Source organism: Festucalex cinctus, chromosome 1 (assembly GCF_051991245.1).
Source record: "Festucalex cinctus isolate MCC-2025b chromosome 1, RoL_Fcin_1.0, whole genome shotgun sequence".
Taxonomy (NCBI): Eukaryota; Metazoa; Chordata; class Actinopteri; order Syngnathiformes; family Syngnathidae; genus Festucalex; species Festucalex cinctus.
In genome coordinates this window covers 30,466,648-30,485,598 of record NC_135411.1, presented here as the reverse complement: position 1 = coordinate 30,485,598, position 18,951 = coordinate 30,466,648, and the positions used below count along the sequence as shown (strand labels likewise).

General features: G+C 39.3%; 1 protein-coding gene and 1 long non-coding RNA gene across 4 annotated transcripts in view; one reads left to right on the top strand and one right to left on the bottom strand.

Annotated features, from left to right (window-relative positions):
* Window positions 1-18,951, top strand: part of sdk2a (sidekick cell adhesion molecule 2a) — a 198,697-nt gene that overhangs the window by 141,233 nt on the left and 38,513 nt on the right. For all 3 annotated transcript variants that reach the window (XM_077528387.1, XM_077528388.1, XM_077528389.1), the window contains exons 8-17: window positions 519-602; window positions 702-896; window positions 2,366-2,482; window positions 2,752-2,919; window positions 4,727-4,829; window positions 8,672-8,848; window positions 10,533-10,669; window positions 11,875-12,022; window positions 14,461-14,601; window positions 16,214-16,395. In XM_077528387.1, the coding sequence (XP_077384513.1) occupies window positions 519-602; window positions 702-896; window positions 2,366-2,482; window positions 2,752-2,919; window positions 4,727-4,829; window positions 8,672-8,848; window positions 10,533-10,669; window positions 11,875-12,022; window positions 14,461-14,601; window positions 16,214-16,395 (1,452 nt within the window). The remainder of the gene's footprint in view (window positions 1-518; window positions 603-701; window positions 897-2,365; window positions 2,483-2,751; window positions 2,920-4,726; window positions 4,830-8,671; window positions 8,849-10,532; window positions 10,670-11,874; window positions 12,023-14,460; window positions 14,602-16,213; window positions 16,396-18,951) is intronic.
* Window positions 475-2,448, bottom strand: LOC144023238 (uncharacterized). Its single transcript, XR_013284508.1, has 3 exons — window positions 2,351-2,448; window positions 708-853; window positions 475-628 (listed from the first exon to the last, which is right to left on the bottom strand). It is a non-coding gene; the product is annotated as an uncharacterized LOC144023238 (long non-coding RNA).

Genomic DNA, 18,951 nt, shown 5'->3' with positions numbered 1-18,951 from the left:
TATATATATGTGTATGTATGTATGTTCTCATGACAATGTTATTTCATTTTTTATTCCAAGTTTCTTTCTCACATAATGTTGACTTTTTCCTCATAACATTACTTTTTTTTGAATGTTTCATGCAACCTTTTTTTCCAGACCAGTACCACTACAAATACACAAATCTTGAGTAGTCACCGATAACAAGTACCGCTTCCACTAGTACTTTTGATGCATAAAATACACTCTAAAGAGAGACTTATATACGCAAATATTGCATTTTTCCATAAAACTGCATGATATCAATGGATATTTTGTGTGCTTGTCATTTCTAATTTCTTGTTCCTGATCGTAAAATGTCCACAAGAGGGTGCCATCATGAGTACTGACACCTTGAATCTCAGTACTCGCCAATCCCTACTTAAAAGGAAAAAAAACATGTTGTGTATAGCCCTTAAACTGTCTTTTTGGGTTTAAAAAAAAATATATCTTTCTCTATATGCTGATGGCTCAACAGTTTGATTTCCTCCTTGTACCAGAATATCCTTTGTTTGTGAAAGAGCCACCGAGTCACATCACTGCTGAGATGGAGAAGGTGGTGGACATCCCCTGTCAGGCTCGAGGTCTGTTCTCTTTGTGTCTCATCAAGCTGTCAAGTCCAATAAGAAGAAAAAGAAGTTGACTTTTTTTTTTGGTGTGTGTCCGTGTTTGTGTGTGTGCAGGCACACCTCAGCCAGACATCGTTTGGTACAAGGACGCCGCGGCCATCAGCCCGTTGAAGATCCCCAGGTACAAGATCCTGATGGGAGGCAGCCTGCAGATCAACGGCCTGCTGCCCGACGACACGGGAATGTTCCAGTGCTTCGCCCGCAATCTGGCCGGAGAGATCCAGACCAACACATACCTCGCTGTCACCAGTGAGTACTTTTTTCTTTTGTAACTTTTTGAAAGCAGGATTGTTAGTCACCATACTAAACATAGGCCGACACCAAAATATGTATTCCTTTGTTTAATTGTGAAGAAGTTATGACTGGGATTTGATGCACTGAAAAGTTTTATTTGTACCGCAGAAGGCAATGATGTGCATTTATACAGGACTTTTTGTCATAAATTATAAAACTTATTTCTCATTAAATTACAACCTTTTCTAGTATCTCTATGTAAATGTCTTCATTCTCATAAAATAACATTTTGGGGGTTAATATTTTAACTTTTTACATAAAAGGATGATCTTTCATCACTTTATTCTTGTATACAGTATTTTTTATTTTGTAATACAGCAGTTTTCTTGTAATATTACCATTTTTATTTTCACAATTTATTTTCCGGAAGTCAACCCAAAAATATTCTTTACAATAATCCCCACTAGTCTAAACATGGTATTCTGACTAATATTGTTTTTGTGAAACACGAATAAAGCAGCAACATCCAGATGAAAAATCTGTTTTTATCCATTTCAGTGGGTGGCCATTTTGCCCTTTGCTGTCAACTGAAAATGACATAACAGTTGCAGTTAAGTTTCTGGAATAAAGCTTTTGCTCAGAAAAAAATGCAACTATAGCTTTGTGAAATGAGCTAAATTACTATAGTTTGATGTTTCTCCTTATGCAATTGCAATGTTTGCCTATACAACTTGAGTTGTTTTGTTTTTGTTTTGTTTTTCCTTGCAAAAATACCATTGAATTGTCATGAAATTACAATTCCTTTCTCAACTTCTATCCCACTAAGATTACAGCTTTCTTGATACATACATTCTCTGTACGTCTCATTGGACAGTTGGAGGCTACCTGATGTGTTACCATTTATTTCTAACTCTTCTCCCTCTCCTTGTTGTTCCGCCTTAAATCTGCTTTTGTTACCCTGCCAATCATCTCCATACAGTGAACTCCTGTTTACCGCAAGGGCTATGTTGCACAACCACTTGCAATAGGTAACGATCTATGATGAAGCAAGACCATACAGCATTACTATAAAATTGGCACATTAAACAAAAAATAATTAAACCTCATATACTATCATTCTCAACCAAACCATAACATTTTGTTTAACGAAAGTCCGCTGGCTTCATTCTGACATGTAATGGAAACGCTATAGACGTACTAACATTAGCATAAATGTTACATAATTAGATCCCTTCAAACGAGTGCTACTTGAACACACATGGAGCAGCAGCAGTACATTCGAGGTGCTCTGACAGTTTCCTCGCAGTGAGCGAGACCTGACAGATGCCGCTCTCTCTCTCTCTCTTTTTTTTTTTTTTCTTGTCAAGTCTATTAAAGCTGCCATCTGCTTTGTTAAGAGGGGACTCCTTTTCGGCTTGTCATCATCACCTCTTTTTCCTCATCGAGTGTACGTGTATGCGTGTTTTCACCTGTGTGTGTGTCAGGCATCGCTCCCAACATTACTGCCGGCCCGGCTGACAGCGCTGTGATTGACAGCATGTCCGTCATCCTGCACTGCGAGACGTCCGGAGCCCCGCGGCCAGCCATCACCTGGCAGAAAGGTACGCAAATCAAATGCCCACTCTCTGACATTCTCTCTCAATCTTTACCCTCAATTTATATACAGTACTGTGGTACCTTGACGTACTGTATCTCAAATCAGTTTTTTCCCCATTGAAGTGAACTATATCCGTCCACGTGCAAGTGTATTACAGTATTTATTTTATTTGATATTTATTTGAAACCTCGTAACAAAAGTATGTACACGTATCACAAACGTGAAAACGTGTAAGGTGGACCACTCGTAAGTTACTGTAGCTGCGTTTTCCAGGTGAGCGCGTCCTGGCCAGCGGTTCGGTACAGCTGCCCAGATTCACCCTGCTGGAGTCAGGCAGTCTGCTCATCAGTCCATCCCACCTGTCTGATGCGGGGACATACACCTGCATGGCCAGCAACTCCAGAGGCATCGACGAAGCCTCCGCCGACCTGGTGGTGTGGGGTGAGCAGGAATTTCTTTAGAAAATGTTCTCAAAGCCTGTACAAGTTAACCATTCCATTAATAACAAGAAAGCGTTCTTAAGCCGATCGTTGGCTACTCTGACATGGTAATCACTAGCAGGGAAGGTGTAGACTACTAAATTACACCTTACATTTGTGCTCCTTCTACAAAACTAGCTAGCCGACAGGCTACTAGCCAGTTAGCAGCTAGTGTGAGAAGCTAATGTAGCAAATCTACTGTATATCTTCACTCATAAAGTTCCTCCTACGATGCTAGTCGGTTGGCAACTCAACTCAACTCAACTCAACTCGTTTATTTATACGTCAGTTGTTAGATAGGCGCGAGAAGCCAATCTGGCTAGCAGTGTACCACTTTTTTTTTTTTTTTTTTTTTTTGATCGGGTATTTGGACGACCCTACAAAATGGCATAGTGCACTATGTGGGGAACAGTATGCACATTCGGATACGTCGAGGCTGATTTCATCTCTTGAGAGGTCAAACTTTCAAAACATTTAAAGGGTTCAAATTTCGGACGATGGCCTTGCCTGCTTTAGCAGTTGCTGAAAATTTCAGGTTCATATCATTTTCCTAAGTTACTGGTTGCTATGGACATTTGTGCGATGTAAGTACCAAAACTTTTTAAACCCCTTTTTCTCAAAACTAGGGATTTCAACCTTCTAACATTAAAACTGCGGTAACTTGGTCAAGCTACATCCGTGTATTATATCATATCATTTTAAAGGGAATTAAGTGCAGAATTTGAATATGTCAATATCTCAATTTTGTTTTTATTTTTTTGGCACATGAGGACCCTTTTGCCAGAGCCAGTCACATATTTACTCTGTGCTCTTTCTACAAATCCAGATAGCAATATAATTTTCATTCATTACTCTTTCTACAAACCTAGGATGCAGTCAGACATTCAATCCGACGCTCTAACTGAACTGTGAGCATGTGAGTGTTGAGAGAGGCAGAACGGGCTCCTTTTTTTTTCTTCTTGTGAATTTACAAACATTTTGTTGTCACATCCGTCCAAATTCACTTCAGCCCACAACCCTTGCAACTTGCCTGACGTTCTGACACTCTGCGTAGAGTATGCTCCGGGCATCTGCAGAGTGTGACACTCTGAATAACCAAACGGCACATAGCCTACCAACAACTCTTTGAGTTTCCGAACGGTTCGAGTGGAGCAGAGCACACTTTGAGTACATTTCCCAACGCACCCAAAAATTAGTCAACTAATCAGCGTTCAGATAATGGTTTGCTAGTGTGAGTGGCTAGCTAGTGTAGCAGGCTAAATCTTCACTTGATGCTCTTTTTACAAAGCTAGCTAGTTAGTAGCTAGCCACTCGTTAACTAGTGTGAGAGACTAACATAAATCTGCATCTTCACTCTTCTGCCAGTTGTGTGCTAACACAACAAGCTGACGTTGCAATCTAGATTCACACATGCATGCACTTCACTCATCCCTCCTTTGACAAAGCTATCTGGTTCTCGTCTAGCTTGTGAACCACACGTTGGCTGGCGTAACAAGCTTACATCGCAAAGCAAAAAGTTGTGATGTAAATACACTAATAATAAATGTAGCGAAAAGTGTTACAATTTTGGGTCTCATTATTTTGACTCTTGCCTTCATTGGGTTCATCTTGGAATGTCTTTGAAAAGAAAGTAAAGTAAAATAGTTGACTTGAACTGAGGCACGCTTTGAATCAGAATGCATTACAGTCCAATCCAATAATCTACTGTTCAAACGCTCCGCAAACTCTCCCCTCTCTCCCACTCGGCGTGTGCGTGTGTGTGTGTGTAGCCCGCACCCGAATCACCAAGCCGCCACAGGACCAGAGTGTCATCAAGGGGACTAAGGCGGTTATGGCCTGCGGCGTCACCCACGACCCCAGCGTCAGCATCAGGTAACCGAGAAAAAAAGTTTGCCCCGCACTTCATCATTGTCTTCATCATATGTGTGGAAAACAAGTGTGGCTTATCACAGCTGCATTTAATGAGTTTGTGAAATCAGCACTCGATCTCATCAGCGTCGATCCGCCCTCTGATGACCTCCTATGGGATGCAGCGCTTACAGTCGCATTGCATACGATGCAGTGTGTGAGTGTGTGTTGCAAAGTGGATGGGTGTGGGGGGGCTGCTGTCTACGGAGCCCAGTGATTAGAGTGTCTGTCACCTGTGGGCCCAGTGGCATCGATCGGGTGGCGGTGGTAAACAGAGGAATATGTAAACAGAGTAATAACTTCAGACGGCGCCTTTAATTAAACGCAACGCCAAGGAGATTAGCTGGAGAGCCCCAACAGTCACAATTAATCACTGCATCTTCCGACCGCGTGTGCGCACGTGTGCCTTTGCACTTGTAGGGGGGAGGCATGCGTATGTGTGTGGATTTGACAGTGGAATTTATCAAGGCACCTCTTTTCTGACAGCGCTCATTTCAGATTAGAATACTACTTGTAAATGTATGCAGAAATGTGCTGCTACTGCTATTATTATTATTATTATTATTATTATTATTATTATTATTATTATTATTATTATTATTATTGTTGTTGTTGTTGTTGTTGTTGTTGTTGTTGTTGTTGTTATTGTTATTGTTATTGTTATTGTTATTGTTATTGTTATTGTTATTGTTATTGTTATTATTATTATTATTATTATTATTATTGGGGATGGGTGAATACTTATACCAGTTATTGGAACCGATACCAACCTTGTTTTAAGACATTGGTACTCACGACAGTAGACAATACCAATATCAGCCGCTCTCTTCTGGCCGCTAAACATTCAGGAACTAGAAACTAGAGGAATAGAAAATTGCCATTAATTTCATGTAATTTGATTTCTGAGATATATAGGTCTTGCTTTTAAATTATTGTATATGTGTCTGTGTGTGTGTGGGGGTGTGCGTGTGGGCGGGGGTTATTTTATGTAGTAGCGGTATTGAGATTTGGTATTGTATCGGTGACTGCTCAAGAGTTGCGTATCGGTCTGAAAGCATTGGTATAGAACATCCCTAACAATAATAATAATAATAATAATAATAATAATTAGGGGTGTGAATTGCCTAGTACCTGACGATTCGATTCGTATCACGATTCACAGGTCACGATTCGATTCGATACCGATTAATCCCGATACGAATTTATAAGTCGATTGTTGCGATTTTTTTTCATTCAAATTTAGAAAATACTAATCAGTAAGCTTGTAGAGTGTAATATTTATATGAAAATGTATTATTTATTTATCTGAAATTTCAGTCTTATAGAGGTTGTAATCTGTTTCATGTTTGAACAGCATTAAAATAAAATATTAAGGCTTAATGTTCCGTTCATATAACATTCTTCCATGCTCAAGGTGTGAATCCTAAAAAAAAAAAAAAAAAAAAAATAGATTCTGCCCTTATTGAATCGATTCGAGAATCGCGCGATGTAGTATCGCGATATATCGCCGAATCGATTTTTTTTAACACCCCTAATAATAATAATTATCCATCCATCCATCCATCCATTTTCTTGACCGCTTATTCCTCACAAGGGTCGCGGGGGGTGCTGGCGCCTATCTCAGCTGGCTCTGGGCAGTAGGCGGGGGACACCCTGGACTAGTTGCCAGCCAATCGCAGGAATAATAATAATAATAATTATTATTATTATTATTATTATTATTATTATTATTATTATTATTGTCAATATTAGCGTTGTTATTAATAAACATTTTGTTAATTTGAGGGGGATTTTTTTACTTTTATTATGCATTCTATTAGTAAATACTGTATTTTCCGCACTATAAGGCGCACCTCATTATAAGGCGCACCTTCAATGTATGACATATTTTCAAACTTTTTCCATATATAAGGCGCTACAGTAGAGGCTGGGGTTACGTTATGCAACCATTAGATGGTGCTGCGCTAAAGTGAATGTCAACAAAACAGTCAGATAGGTCAGTCAAACTTTATTAATAGATTACAAACCAGCTTTCTGACAACTCCATTCACTCTCAAAATGAATAAACAGCTGTTTTATTATTTTCTCTGACGTAAAGTATTAGTATTAGCTAGCGATCCAAGATGGCGGGATCTTCTGCGCATGCGCGTCACCGGTTGTGCAGGGTCACCGAATGTGTCTTGACAGCGAGACCTGTTGCGGCTCAATATTGATCCATATATAAGGCGCACCTGATTATAAGGCGCATGGTCAGCTTTTCAAAAAATTGAAGGCTCTTATGTGCGCCTTATAGTGCGGAAAATACGGTAATAACAATAGTAACAATTAGTAGTAGGTGATGGTGATGATAGTAGCTGAATGGATAGTTGTATCATCATAGATATTATTTTTAAGATTAATTTTGGATTTTTCATTATTTTTTTGTTTTTTTATTATATTACTGTTTTCAGAATAAGAATCATCTTTACTGGCCAAGTGTAAACACACAAGAAATTTGTCACTGGTAGTATGAGCTACTCAAGTATTGCCGAACATGTAGCAATAAAACCAAAAGTACTTTTAGAACGTGACACAAACTGTAAGTATAGTGAGTCTTTACGTAACGGAAGTGTGCCATTGGTGGTATTGTACCGAACAATGACATCGATTCAAGTGATTCGCAGAGCAAAAATAGAGTGAAAAAAAGTGACCAGTCATGCAGTAGTTATAGTAATTACAATGTAGTGAGAGTTGTGCAGATGTAGAGAATCAATGCACAACTTAAAGTCATCACTCAACAACAAATGTGCAAGTCAAGTTTATTTATATAGCCCTTAATCATACAAAAGTCTCAAAGGGCTTCACATGGCCACAGTTGACAAATATCAACGGCTTCCCCTGATCGAACCACAAAAGGGAAAGGAAAAACTAAAAAAAAAACAGGGGAAAAAATGAGAAACCTTGAGAAGGAACCGCAAATATGGTAATCCCACTTCCAGGATGAGCAGGCTGCAATGGATGCTGAATGGGCAACAATTTACATAGTTTACAATACTAAACATTAGTAACTAGAATAGTACAAAAGTCAATTTAGGAAGTTGAAGCATGAAGACGTCATCAGGAAGGGCGGGTCCTCATTCCAAACCCATCCAGGAAGGTCGGGGTAGCTATCTCCATGGCGGAAACTATATTCCGGTCCACCAGCACAGAACACGTAAAGCAGCATCCAAATCGGTAATTGACAATAATGCGTAAGTCCTTGAGACCTTAAAATATCCAGTGGTGTGGAATATTAATCAACAACAAATATGGACAGCGCTGAAGCTACAATAATACGATTTTTTTTTTTTTTTTTAATAATCCAGCAGTATTGAACTGGTGGACCTTCAAAGCTTTGCCATTAGTTACTGTATATATTTTGAATAAGTGAGAAGAGCTTGTGGCATCCCATCAGTCAAAAGCTGGCCGCGAGAAGCTAACATTGGAGTCTTCATCTTTACTCAGTGCTCCTTCTAAAAAGTTTGTTAGGCACTGACTTCCCTAAGCCCTTTTGTTTTGTTTTGTTTTGTTTTGTTTTGTTTTGATCTAGCTACGTGTGGCAGAAGAATATACATCGACGCCTTCTTAAAATAATCGCCTAAGTCATTTTTTCAGATTTGTCAGGAAACACAAAAAAACTGAAAACCCTTTGCATCATGATGAGATGATTTAGACAAAAACAATGCAAAAATAATGACTTGGCCAATTATTTTAAGAGGGTGTTGACAGTATTATGCAAATAATAATACATATGTTATAGAAACTGTTTTTTGTTTTTTTTTCTCCAGCTATGTGTGGGAGAAGAGCGGCTCTACGCTGGACGTGAACGCGTCGCCCCGCCTGCGACTGGATTCCGAGGGCACCCTCCACATCTCCCAGACGTGGTCCGGCGACATCGGAACGTACACCTGCCGCGTCACCTCCGTGGGTGGAAACGACTCCCGCAGCGCCCACCTCAGAGTCAGGTGCGCATCTTTTGCAAAAATGGATGTTCACCCACAATATTAGGCACACCGGCCGAAGTCTTAATGAGATCCGATAGCAATAATTCCCACTTTACAAAAAGCACTTAAACATCACAGGGGAAATCAAAATGTGTTGTGAAAGATAAGTTAGCAGCTAAAAGGAAGTTTTATCCAAGAAATTACAAGTTGATCTGATAAGATGTATGTAAGTGTGGGTGAACATTCTCCTTGGGATTTTCCATATATTACTTTTTAATGGCGACCAAATGCGTAATCTGAATTGGAGCCCAATTAAATTTGATTTCACATTACAGCTTGTGATCCAGCATGCACTTGGGAGATGGATTTTACATAACGGTTCGACAGAGATCAGATCTTTTTTTTTTTTTTTTTTTTTTTTTAAATCACAGATTAAAGAGAAGTTTTGGTTCCTTTTTTTTTCATGTTCCTGCTGCTGCCACATGTTTTCGAATCACTGTTAGAATTATTTATTGCTTCATTTATTTATATTTCTTTATATGATTTACGAAAACATGTACTGTATACGACACCTATCAACAGTTTAAATCAGTGGTGTCCAAACTACGGCCCGGGGGGCCATTTGCGGCCCGCCGTCCGTTTTTTAGTGGCCCGCGACATATGCTAAAAATGACATCTGACTCAGTTCAAATAAAATAAAAACAAAAATGTTTGGAGACGGTCAAAGTAAGAAGGGAGGGTGTTGAAAAACACAGATGCCATTAAAGGTTATTTTAGTTAACTAAAATTAATGAAATAACTAAAATAAAAATTAAAAAAACGATTTCGTTAACAAAATAAAATAAAAGCGAAAATAATAACTGAAATTACATTTTATGTTTACAAAACTAGCTAAAACTATAATTATAGCAAAAGTGTCATTCGTTTTAGTCTTTGGTGTGATTTTTAGTAGATTTATTTTTGATATCAACCAGAATAATGACGTTTGAAAGTATGTCACACAGATGTGACGTCATCTAGCAGCCCCCAATAGAAAAGCACCTTCAGATGACGTCGCTCCAATGGCGTTTTTTAAATATTGCGTACAAGTAATACACATTTAAAAATTTTTTTAAAAAAAACTAATACTAATACTCCCTGCAATTGACTGGCGACCAGTTCAGGGTGTCCCCCGCCTACTGCCCATAGCCAGCTGAGATAGGCTCCAGCACCCCCCGCGACCCTTGTGAGGAAGAAGCGGTTCAGAAAATTGATGGATGGATAATACTAATACTGAAATTAACTAAAACGAAACGAAAACTAAGCATTTATTAAAGAACCAAATGAAAAATTCCAAAACTATGATAACTCTACCGCCATATTACAAATTAAATGGTTTATATACTGTAGCATTTTTCTAAATATGCAAAAGCACAAATAAATTATTTGTACAACTTTTAGGACTAAATATAATTTTACTTCATAACATTATGTGGCCCTTGCGTGCTTCTGATTTTCTGTATGTGGCCCTCAAATGAAAAAGTTTGGACACCCCTGTTTTAAATGTTTCCTAGTATTTGACTGTATTGCCTGTTTTTTAAAATAGTCTGATCACTCAACGACACAAGGTATCCAGTATGAGAGCTCATAAGACAGTGGAAGTGTACCCAATGAAGGCAAAGCTACATCACACATATTTTTCGTGCCTCGCCTTGTCTGGATGTAGGCAACTCCCTCATGCGCCCGAAAACCCCATCGCGGTGCTGAGCAGGATGGAGAAGCGCGCCATCAACCTGACGTGGGCGCAGGCCTTTGACGGCAACAGCCCGCTCATCCGCTACATCCTGGAAGTGTCCGAGAACAGTGAGTGGATCCTCTTTAAAGTCACCGCACGCGCCGCCTTGCTTCCCCGACGAGGGAATGCCCGCAGGGTCGCTTATGTATGAGGACAACTGACAAGTCATTAACGGCAAAATGAATCACGCAAGGACGCAAAATGAATCTTATTCTTTTTTGAAAGTGTAATTGAATTCCATTCTGGACCAGTGGCTAAACAATAAGAGGGACTGCTAATTTGTGGTCGTCTGGAATGGAATTATCTAATATTAATATATTGCAATCATATATTTATTTATCCTAAGACAACAAATCCAGGAAAAGCATTTTAGAACAGCTGAACATTATTTGGGGTTAATTGGAGACATTTCTCCCATCTAACTTTTGTTTGAATGTGATTGGTTAATTCTGCACACAGCCACATAAGTAATCAGAGGCGCTTAAAGGAATACTTGACTCATTGAGCCATTTTCAGCAGTAAAATGTTGATATTTTGTCCAGAATTAATTTGATAACTTACTTTTCATGTTCAATCAATACCTTTAAAAAGTAAATTTTCCACTTGCTGTCGACTGACGATGACATCACCTGTGCTGAGGAAGTAGGTAACGGCCAGTCACGGCTCACCTGTTTTCTGGGTTTGGTCAGCAAACTGAGCCACGATTGGTCTTTACCTTTTTCCTCAGCACAGGTGATGTCATCTTCAGTCGAGAGCAAGTGGAAAAAAATAGTTCTTAAGGGTATTCATTTACGTGAAAATAATGAAATTATCAAATTAATTCTGGACAAAATATTAACTTTTTACAGCTGAAAATGGCTCAATGAGTCAAGTATACCTTTAAAATGGTGGCCGTTGTTTGAAAATTAAAATGATTATCTTGCTTACATTTTTTTTTTACATTAATAAAATGTGGCATTCGAACTAGGGTGTGTTGACTTTTTTTCTATCCACTCAATGTTTGCCACCTCAGTGTGTAGAGTAAAATTAAACTCAGTACATTCACAAATGACATTTCTAAGCCTTAATTTTTTTGCTAACTTGCACAGCAGCACATAACGAGACGTGTAAACAATCTCTTCAATACATGAATGGTTAGACACTTACTGCATATATACAAGATGATTTCATGTGATGTGGGGAAGACTGTTCATTTCAAGACTCTGCAGTTGAGTAAATAAACAGCCGCCATGTCAGGAAATTCACAATTGATGAGTTTTTTACTATTTGTCAGATGCTCCGTGGACGGTGCTCCTTGCCGACATTGACCCCGAGTCCAATGGGGTGGCGGTGGGCGGCCTCATCCCGGCGCGCTCCTACCAATTCCGTCTGTGCGCCGTCAACGACGTCGGCCGAGGACAGTTCAGCAAAGAGAGTGAACGGTACGTTTTGCCAAACGTCATACGAATGTTTCAAATCACATCAAGGAGCTGCACTGTTGCGGTTAAGATGGCCAACTCTCCATTCATGATGGATGGATGGATGGATGGATGGATGGAGAGATCTTAGATTAGCTTAGCTGGATAAAAGTGTTTTACAACAACATATTAACTGTACAAAAGAAATTGGGACCGCAACCCCAGAACCCGCGATGAAGGGGGACTTATTGTAATAATAGTACAGTAGTAGTAGTGGCAATAAGCATGCTGCAGGATGGTCCCTTTCAAGATGAAAGCATGAATGAGGCAGAATTTGGACTTTGTGAATCCTTGATGGGAGTAATGACCCAGCTTCATCCGGCTACCTTCTACTAACTCACGACTCACCCCCCCAAACCCGCCGACCACCCGGAAGGCTTGAAAAGAAGGGAGAGCATCACACGGACTGGAATGTGGCGCCAATTCTCCTGCCCGTCCGCATGAAAGGAAGTCCCGATATACAACACGTACACACCCTACCTGACAGACTAACCAATTTAGTGCCTTCCACACACACTTGAAGCAAAAAACGCCCTCCGGCTTTCACTTGCGGCCCACCGTGGATGCGGCACCACGGGCATGAGTGCACCCCGGGGAAGGGCAAAGCGAGGCGGCCGCTGAGCTTTTTTTACTTTGTGATCCCGAATGCTTCGACTCAGCCGCTCCGGAGTCACACCGAGGGGGGAAGAAATCAAGATGTCATCTTAAATTGACTTAAGGGAAGGGGGTGTTGTGGAATTTTCAGCAGTTAGGTGAGATGAATGAAACGGTCTGGAAAGCAATTTGTCTTTTGGGTTTCTTTATATTTGAAGCTTCAAATATACACAAGTCTAACAGAGCAGTCTACAAGATAGTCATATGTGAGACAGTGCGCCGTAAGGACCATGGGAAGATTCTTCATGCTGCGTAGTTAGAAATTTGGGAGGAGAAAGGAAGGGTCAGCTAGGCAGGAAAGCAAGCAGTCTCTTCCGAGCAAGCTTATCAGTCAAGGTCACTTTGTTATTGCTTCATGTCCAAGAAATGAAAAGCCCATTGTTAAAGACAATACAGGTATCCACAATTCAGTATAAACTTATGTTCATACGTGCTAAATAATTATTTTCCATAACAGGGGAAAAGTGAGCTCAGAAGGCTCCCTACTCTTTCTGGTGTCTCCATTGTGTTGCTCCTTTTTGGCCAACACCAGTTTGATTGTCTCACCGTCTGCACAAAAAAAAAAAAAACGCTTTCAGGTGATGTCTATGATGAAATGTGATGGAAATACAGTGGAAGCGGCAATGTCGGCAATCTATTCACTTGCTTTCCCGTAGAGACCCATTATACGTGAAATAATCCAATCTGTCGCCCTCAAAAGCACCGTTACTAACTGTACAGGCAATTTTTAAGTGGCTCAATTGAATTGTCAAATTAAATCAACGGTAGTGAATCTAATATTAAGGCAGCATGGTGTTCTAGTGGTTCTTACATTTGCCTCGCAAGTTCTTGGTTCAGGGTTTAAATCTTATCTTGGCCTTCCTGTCATGAGTTTGCACATTTGAACCGTGCTTGCGTTGGGTTTTGCCACGTGCTACAAAGTAAATAACTTGTAGCATTATAATAATATACAGAATGTTGCTCTTGCTCATGGACAACTTGGTGGACTAGTGATTAGTGTGGGTGACTCACAGTCGGAAGCTTATAGCACAATCTGGAATCCAATCATTTGAACGTCATTTGATCATTTGAAAAATAATATAATTTACTCATATTTTATTATTTACAATAAATCAATTACAATTTGATTAGCTAAATGACTACATTAAATGAGTGTAAAATTAACAAATGGTTTATTTTAATATTAAAACAATAATTGATTTTCTCTCATTTTTTTATAATTTAATTAGAATTATGTAAAATTGATTAACTAATGTTTCTTATTTTATTACTAACAATAAATTAATTGTTATTACACAAATAAATCATAATAAAAGTAATAAATGAATACGTAAAAATGTGCCGAATAGTTTATTTCAGTAATTTAACTCATTTAGTGTTTTTTGTAAATAAATTCATTTGAAGTAATCAGTTTAATAAAATAAAATAAAATAAATATGTTGAATGCATCTTGGTTTAATATTTTTATTTCATTATTTAAAATAAACCGATTAACCAATTATTTAATGAAATAATAAATACAAATAAATGTAACATTTGGCCAATTTTTAGATCTAAACATCTAAACAAATGCAACAATTACAGGACTTTCGAAAATGTAAATGATCAGTGGTCCAGCATCCATTCTTTGCTTTTGATGCTCTCCGATCTTTTTTTTTTTTTTCCTTTTTAATGCTCTCCGATCTAATATCATGCATCCTAGCATATTTGTATGGCCTTTGAGGCCTAATTTCAACCTTCCTCTCCAGCTTAACCCTTCCAGAGGAGCCTCCCAGCGCGCCCCCTCAGACGGTAATTGCCAGCGGCCGCACCAATCAGTCCATCATGATCCAGTGGCAGCCGCCCCCCGAGAGCCACCAGAATGGCCCGCTCCAGGGCTACGTCATCAGGTGGGAGAACCATGGCAACCCGGCGGCCAGCTTCCATTTCAATGTGATAATAACCCGTGTGCCAGCTCCTCTCCGGCGCCAATTAGATTCCTCTGGCTTCTTTCGCCACCTGTCACCACTCTCTTTTGCACCTTCTTTATCTGCTGCAATTACCTGTCTTTCTATTACAGCGGTGCCAATTTACGAGTTGAATTTTTTATTTAAAAAAATCATATTACAAATAATCTTTCCCCATTGAAATGAATGGAAATGCCATTAAATGCGTTCCAACAAAAAAATCAAAGTGCAAAAATATTTGGGAATATGTTTTTTAATGAAAAAAATAGCTTTGTACAGTGTTGGTCTCTATAGAAATGTAGAGTAATAACCCAATACACAGTAATATAAATATTTATACAGTTTGTGCATCATTATTTTAACTCGTTAATGTCTAAATTTCATCCGGTGTTTTGATCTTGAGTTGACATAATGCGGCACGGCTCCCACGGAGTGCGGAAAAGGTGACATTTTACAACACAGACTTCAAGACTCCAAGAGAGTTAATAGCTTTTTTTCAAGCTATTTTCAAGACTTAAAATTGGCTAATATTGTCTAAGAATACCCCCCCGACATAAACGACATGCATGTGATTGTGGTTCTATGCCTGTGTTGTCAACGACATGCATGTGATTGTGGTTGTATGCCTGTGTTGTCTCTGCATATGTTGCTGCCACGTGTTCAAATATGCTACTACACTGATGCCAGTTTCGTAAACCTGTTTGTTGCATTAGCAATAAGCTAGCATGTAACTAGTGTAATTCTCTTTGTTTAGTGTTTAATTTGACAGTAAATAATAAGGCAATAAACTACGGAGCCCCTAAGGTGACATGGTAGAAAAAAAAAAACCTTTGCGTTCCCTCGCAAAACATTTTGCGTTCCCTCGCAAACTTTGCGAGGCAACGCAAAGTTGTTTTGCGAGGGAACGCAAAGTTGTTTTTTTCGCCTGCCATGTCACCTTCGCTGCGCCGTGAACACTTTGTAAACATGAAACAAAACAGTGGGAAAGCTTTCCCAAAGCGACTAGGATGGAGCATGTATTTTTCCACTGCTTTGTTTACACGTCGCTTTTGTTCACATGGAAGATGACCCGGAAGTGTTTACGGCGCAGCGAAGGTGACATGGTAAGCGAAGAAAACAACTTTGCGTTCCCTCGCAAAACAACTTTGCGTTCGAACGAAAAGATTGTGTTTCCTCGCAAACGAACGCAAAGTTGTTTTGCGAGGGAACGCAATCTTTGCGAGGGAACGCAATCTTTGCGAGAGAACGCAAAGTTTTTTGCGAGGGTACGCAATCTTTGCGTGCCCGAACCATAAATGTTTTGCGAGGGAACGCAAAGTTGTTGTTTTTTTTCTACCATGTCACCTTAGGGGCTCCGTAATAAACCGCTTGAAACAAGTATTTGGACACTTTTTGGAAGAATTGTTCACTATCTGCCAAACGGCTGCTTGTTATGAACTTTGATGCCACCATAGCTTGCTAGAGATTATTACTCACGTTTTTTCTACCACTGTCTCTTATATCTGTCCCCCCCCCCCCCCCCCCCCCCCCGATTCTACCACCGATCACTGGCCAGGTACTGCCTGTCCGGGCTTCCCGTGGACTGTCAGATAAAGAACATCACCAGCCCGGACCAGAGCAGCCTGATCCTGGAGGATCTCATCATATGGACCAACTACGAGATTGAGGTGGCGGCCTACAACGGCGCCGGCAGGGGCGTCTACAGTCACAAAGTGACCGAGTGGACGCTGCAAGGAGGTGAGCGGCACACAGGTGGAAAAACTGCCAGTTACACCCTTGACTGGTTGCCGGCCTATCACAAGGTCAGGAAGGCCCGAGTTGAGAGTCAAACGTCGAACCTCAGAACCGATGTGTTAGCCACGAGACCACTGTGATGTGATTCATCATTTATTGAAAAATTATGAAAATACTGCCCAAAAGTAGCGATCATGCAATGGAATAAAAGTGAGGGGAAAAAATTGGGAATCTACATAACCTAAATTTGAACATTTTTTTCCAACAAGACCATGCCAATGTGTGTTTAGTGCTTTCTTATTGTGCTGTAGCCTGTAGTATTTGTTATTTTAGCTATACTTGACACCATCAAATTATTTTAAATACATGTGTGCACCACTTCAAAACTACAATAAGTTAAAACAAACATACGTGTTGTATGTTTTTTTTAAGCGACAATTATTAGAAATAATAATAAGAAGAAGTGTGATACAATACTGTACACCAATCTTAACTAGGGCTGGGTTCAAAATATCGATATATCGATATAGTATCGATACGCCTTTTCATATCCCAATATCAATACATAAAACCATGTATCGATAGATCGACCCCGCCCCCAACATACCCCCCCCCCCCCCCCCCCCCCCCCCCACACACACACACACACACACACACACACACACCCTCCCCTCAACCACCACTGGAACATTTGCACAAAAACAACAATGTGAATGTTGTGCGTGTCAGTGTTTTTTGTCACTTTTTTTACATAGCCTGTACTGTGGTTGTAATTGATTTAAATAATTATTTACTGTTTTTATGAGGCCATGTTAAATAAAACACTATAAATGTAACTGCAATGGATTTAATTCTTAATATAAATATTCATATTTTTACGAATGTATTAAATTACAGCAAGAGGTTTCTACTATTTGTAGCACTGCTACTTTTGACTGTCTAAAATAGGTGTAAAATAGGTCCTCAAATGAATCGAAAATTGTTGTGAATCGAATCGAATCGATCCTGGAAATCTGAATCAATACCCAGCCCTACTCTTAACCCTAACAACAATAAGTTATGATGATGAAGAGCATTTGTACCTGTTGCGCGGCCTTTGCCGAATGCATATTGGCTGTGTCGTGTGCTTTAATTGTCATTTTAGCTATATAAGAGTTTCATTCAATTATTCAAAACAGGTCCCAGTATGATGCAGTACAGTTGTTCAAGCACAATAAGGTTTAACTGTCCCATTTTCACTTGCTGCATGGCTGTGAGACAATGCCTAACGTGTATTCCATGTGTTGTATGCTTTATTAAATGTTCATTTTAGCAACATTAGCATTTGAACTAATGAGAAACAGCTGTCAGTATGACTTTATAACCACAGTCAGTTGCATTTGCACTTGCTGTATGGCTACGAGTCCATGCCGATGATTTTGTCTGTTGATATTTTATTTTACCTCCATGTCAGCGTCAAATTATTGGGAGCAGCTCTGAGTATTGAACTGAATGTAAAGCTTACATTAGCATGTATTTCTTTGCTCCTGGTGGAGTTGTGCTGCTTTGATTTGAAATTCCTTTGACTTGTATGTTACCATTCGGAAAAGCTTAAAACGCTCTCGCATCTCCCAATTTCCTGTCATGTTAAATGCACACGACGAGCACCACTGACTCCAGAGATCCTCCAGAGCTATCCCAATAGAAAACTGAGAGGGATTTCATTTTCCGTTCCGTTCCACACCTTGCTCACGTTCACTTATCACCGGCAGACAGTTAGCAGGCAGTGTGCAGCACGTTATGGCACCGGCTGATTTTGGAGAGCGGACTTGTATACGGACTTTCAATGGCCTACTTAAACTAAATATGCTCAACAAATTATGGTAATGTGAGGAAGCGTCAAGCAGACAGACATTCTACAAAAATAAAAAATAAAAATACATGGAGAGTTTGCCGTTAAAAACACATTTTGAGAGTAGAGAAGTGGTGAGTTATATTCATATTTTTTGTGGATTTCAAAATGATTTTCCAGCATTTAATAGTGCAAGAAACCATATTAGTAGCTGGAACTTGAGTTGCCACATGGTTTGCTCTAATAATAATAATGAACAATCATATTAATAACCCACATCATCATCATCATTATCATCATCATTAGACATCCATCCATCCATTTTCTTAACCGCTTGCTCCTCACAAGGGTCGCGGGGGTGCCTAACCCAGCTGGCTTCGGGCAGTAGGCGGGGTACACCCTGAACTGGTTGCCAGCCAATCGCAGATCATCAATATCATCACAATAATATTAATCAGAATAATGACAATAATAAAAGTACAGTCATAGAATACTACTATTATAAATTATTTTATATATTAAATATTCAAAATAAGTAAATATAAATACAGACATATACAGTATTAAAACGTGTTCGTTAAAATACAATAGACATATATTGTTTAAAAATAAAAATATTGCAAAATACATAATGTTTAATTCATATTTTAGGCTCATAACTAAATAGCATAATCATGATAAAGATTATAAATAGGGCTGTCAAAGTTAAAGCGTTAATGGATTAATTA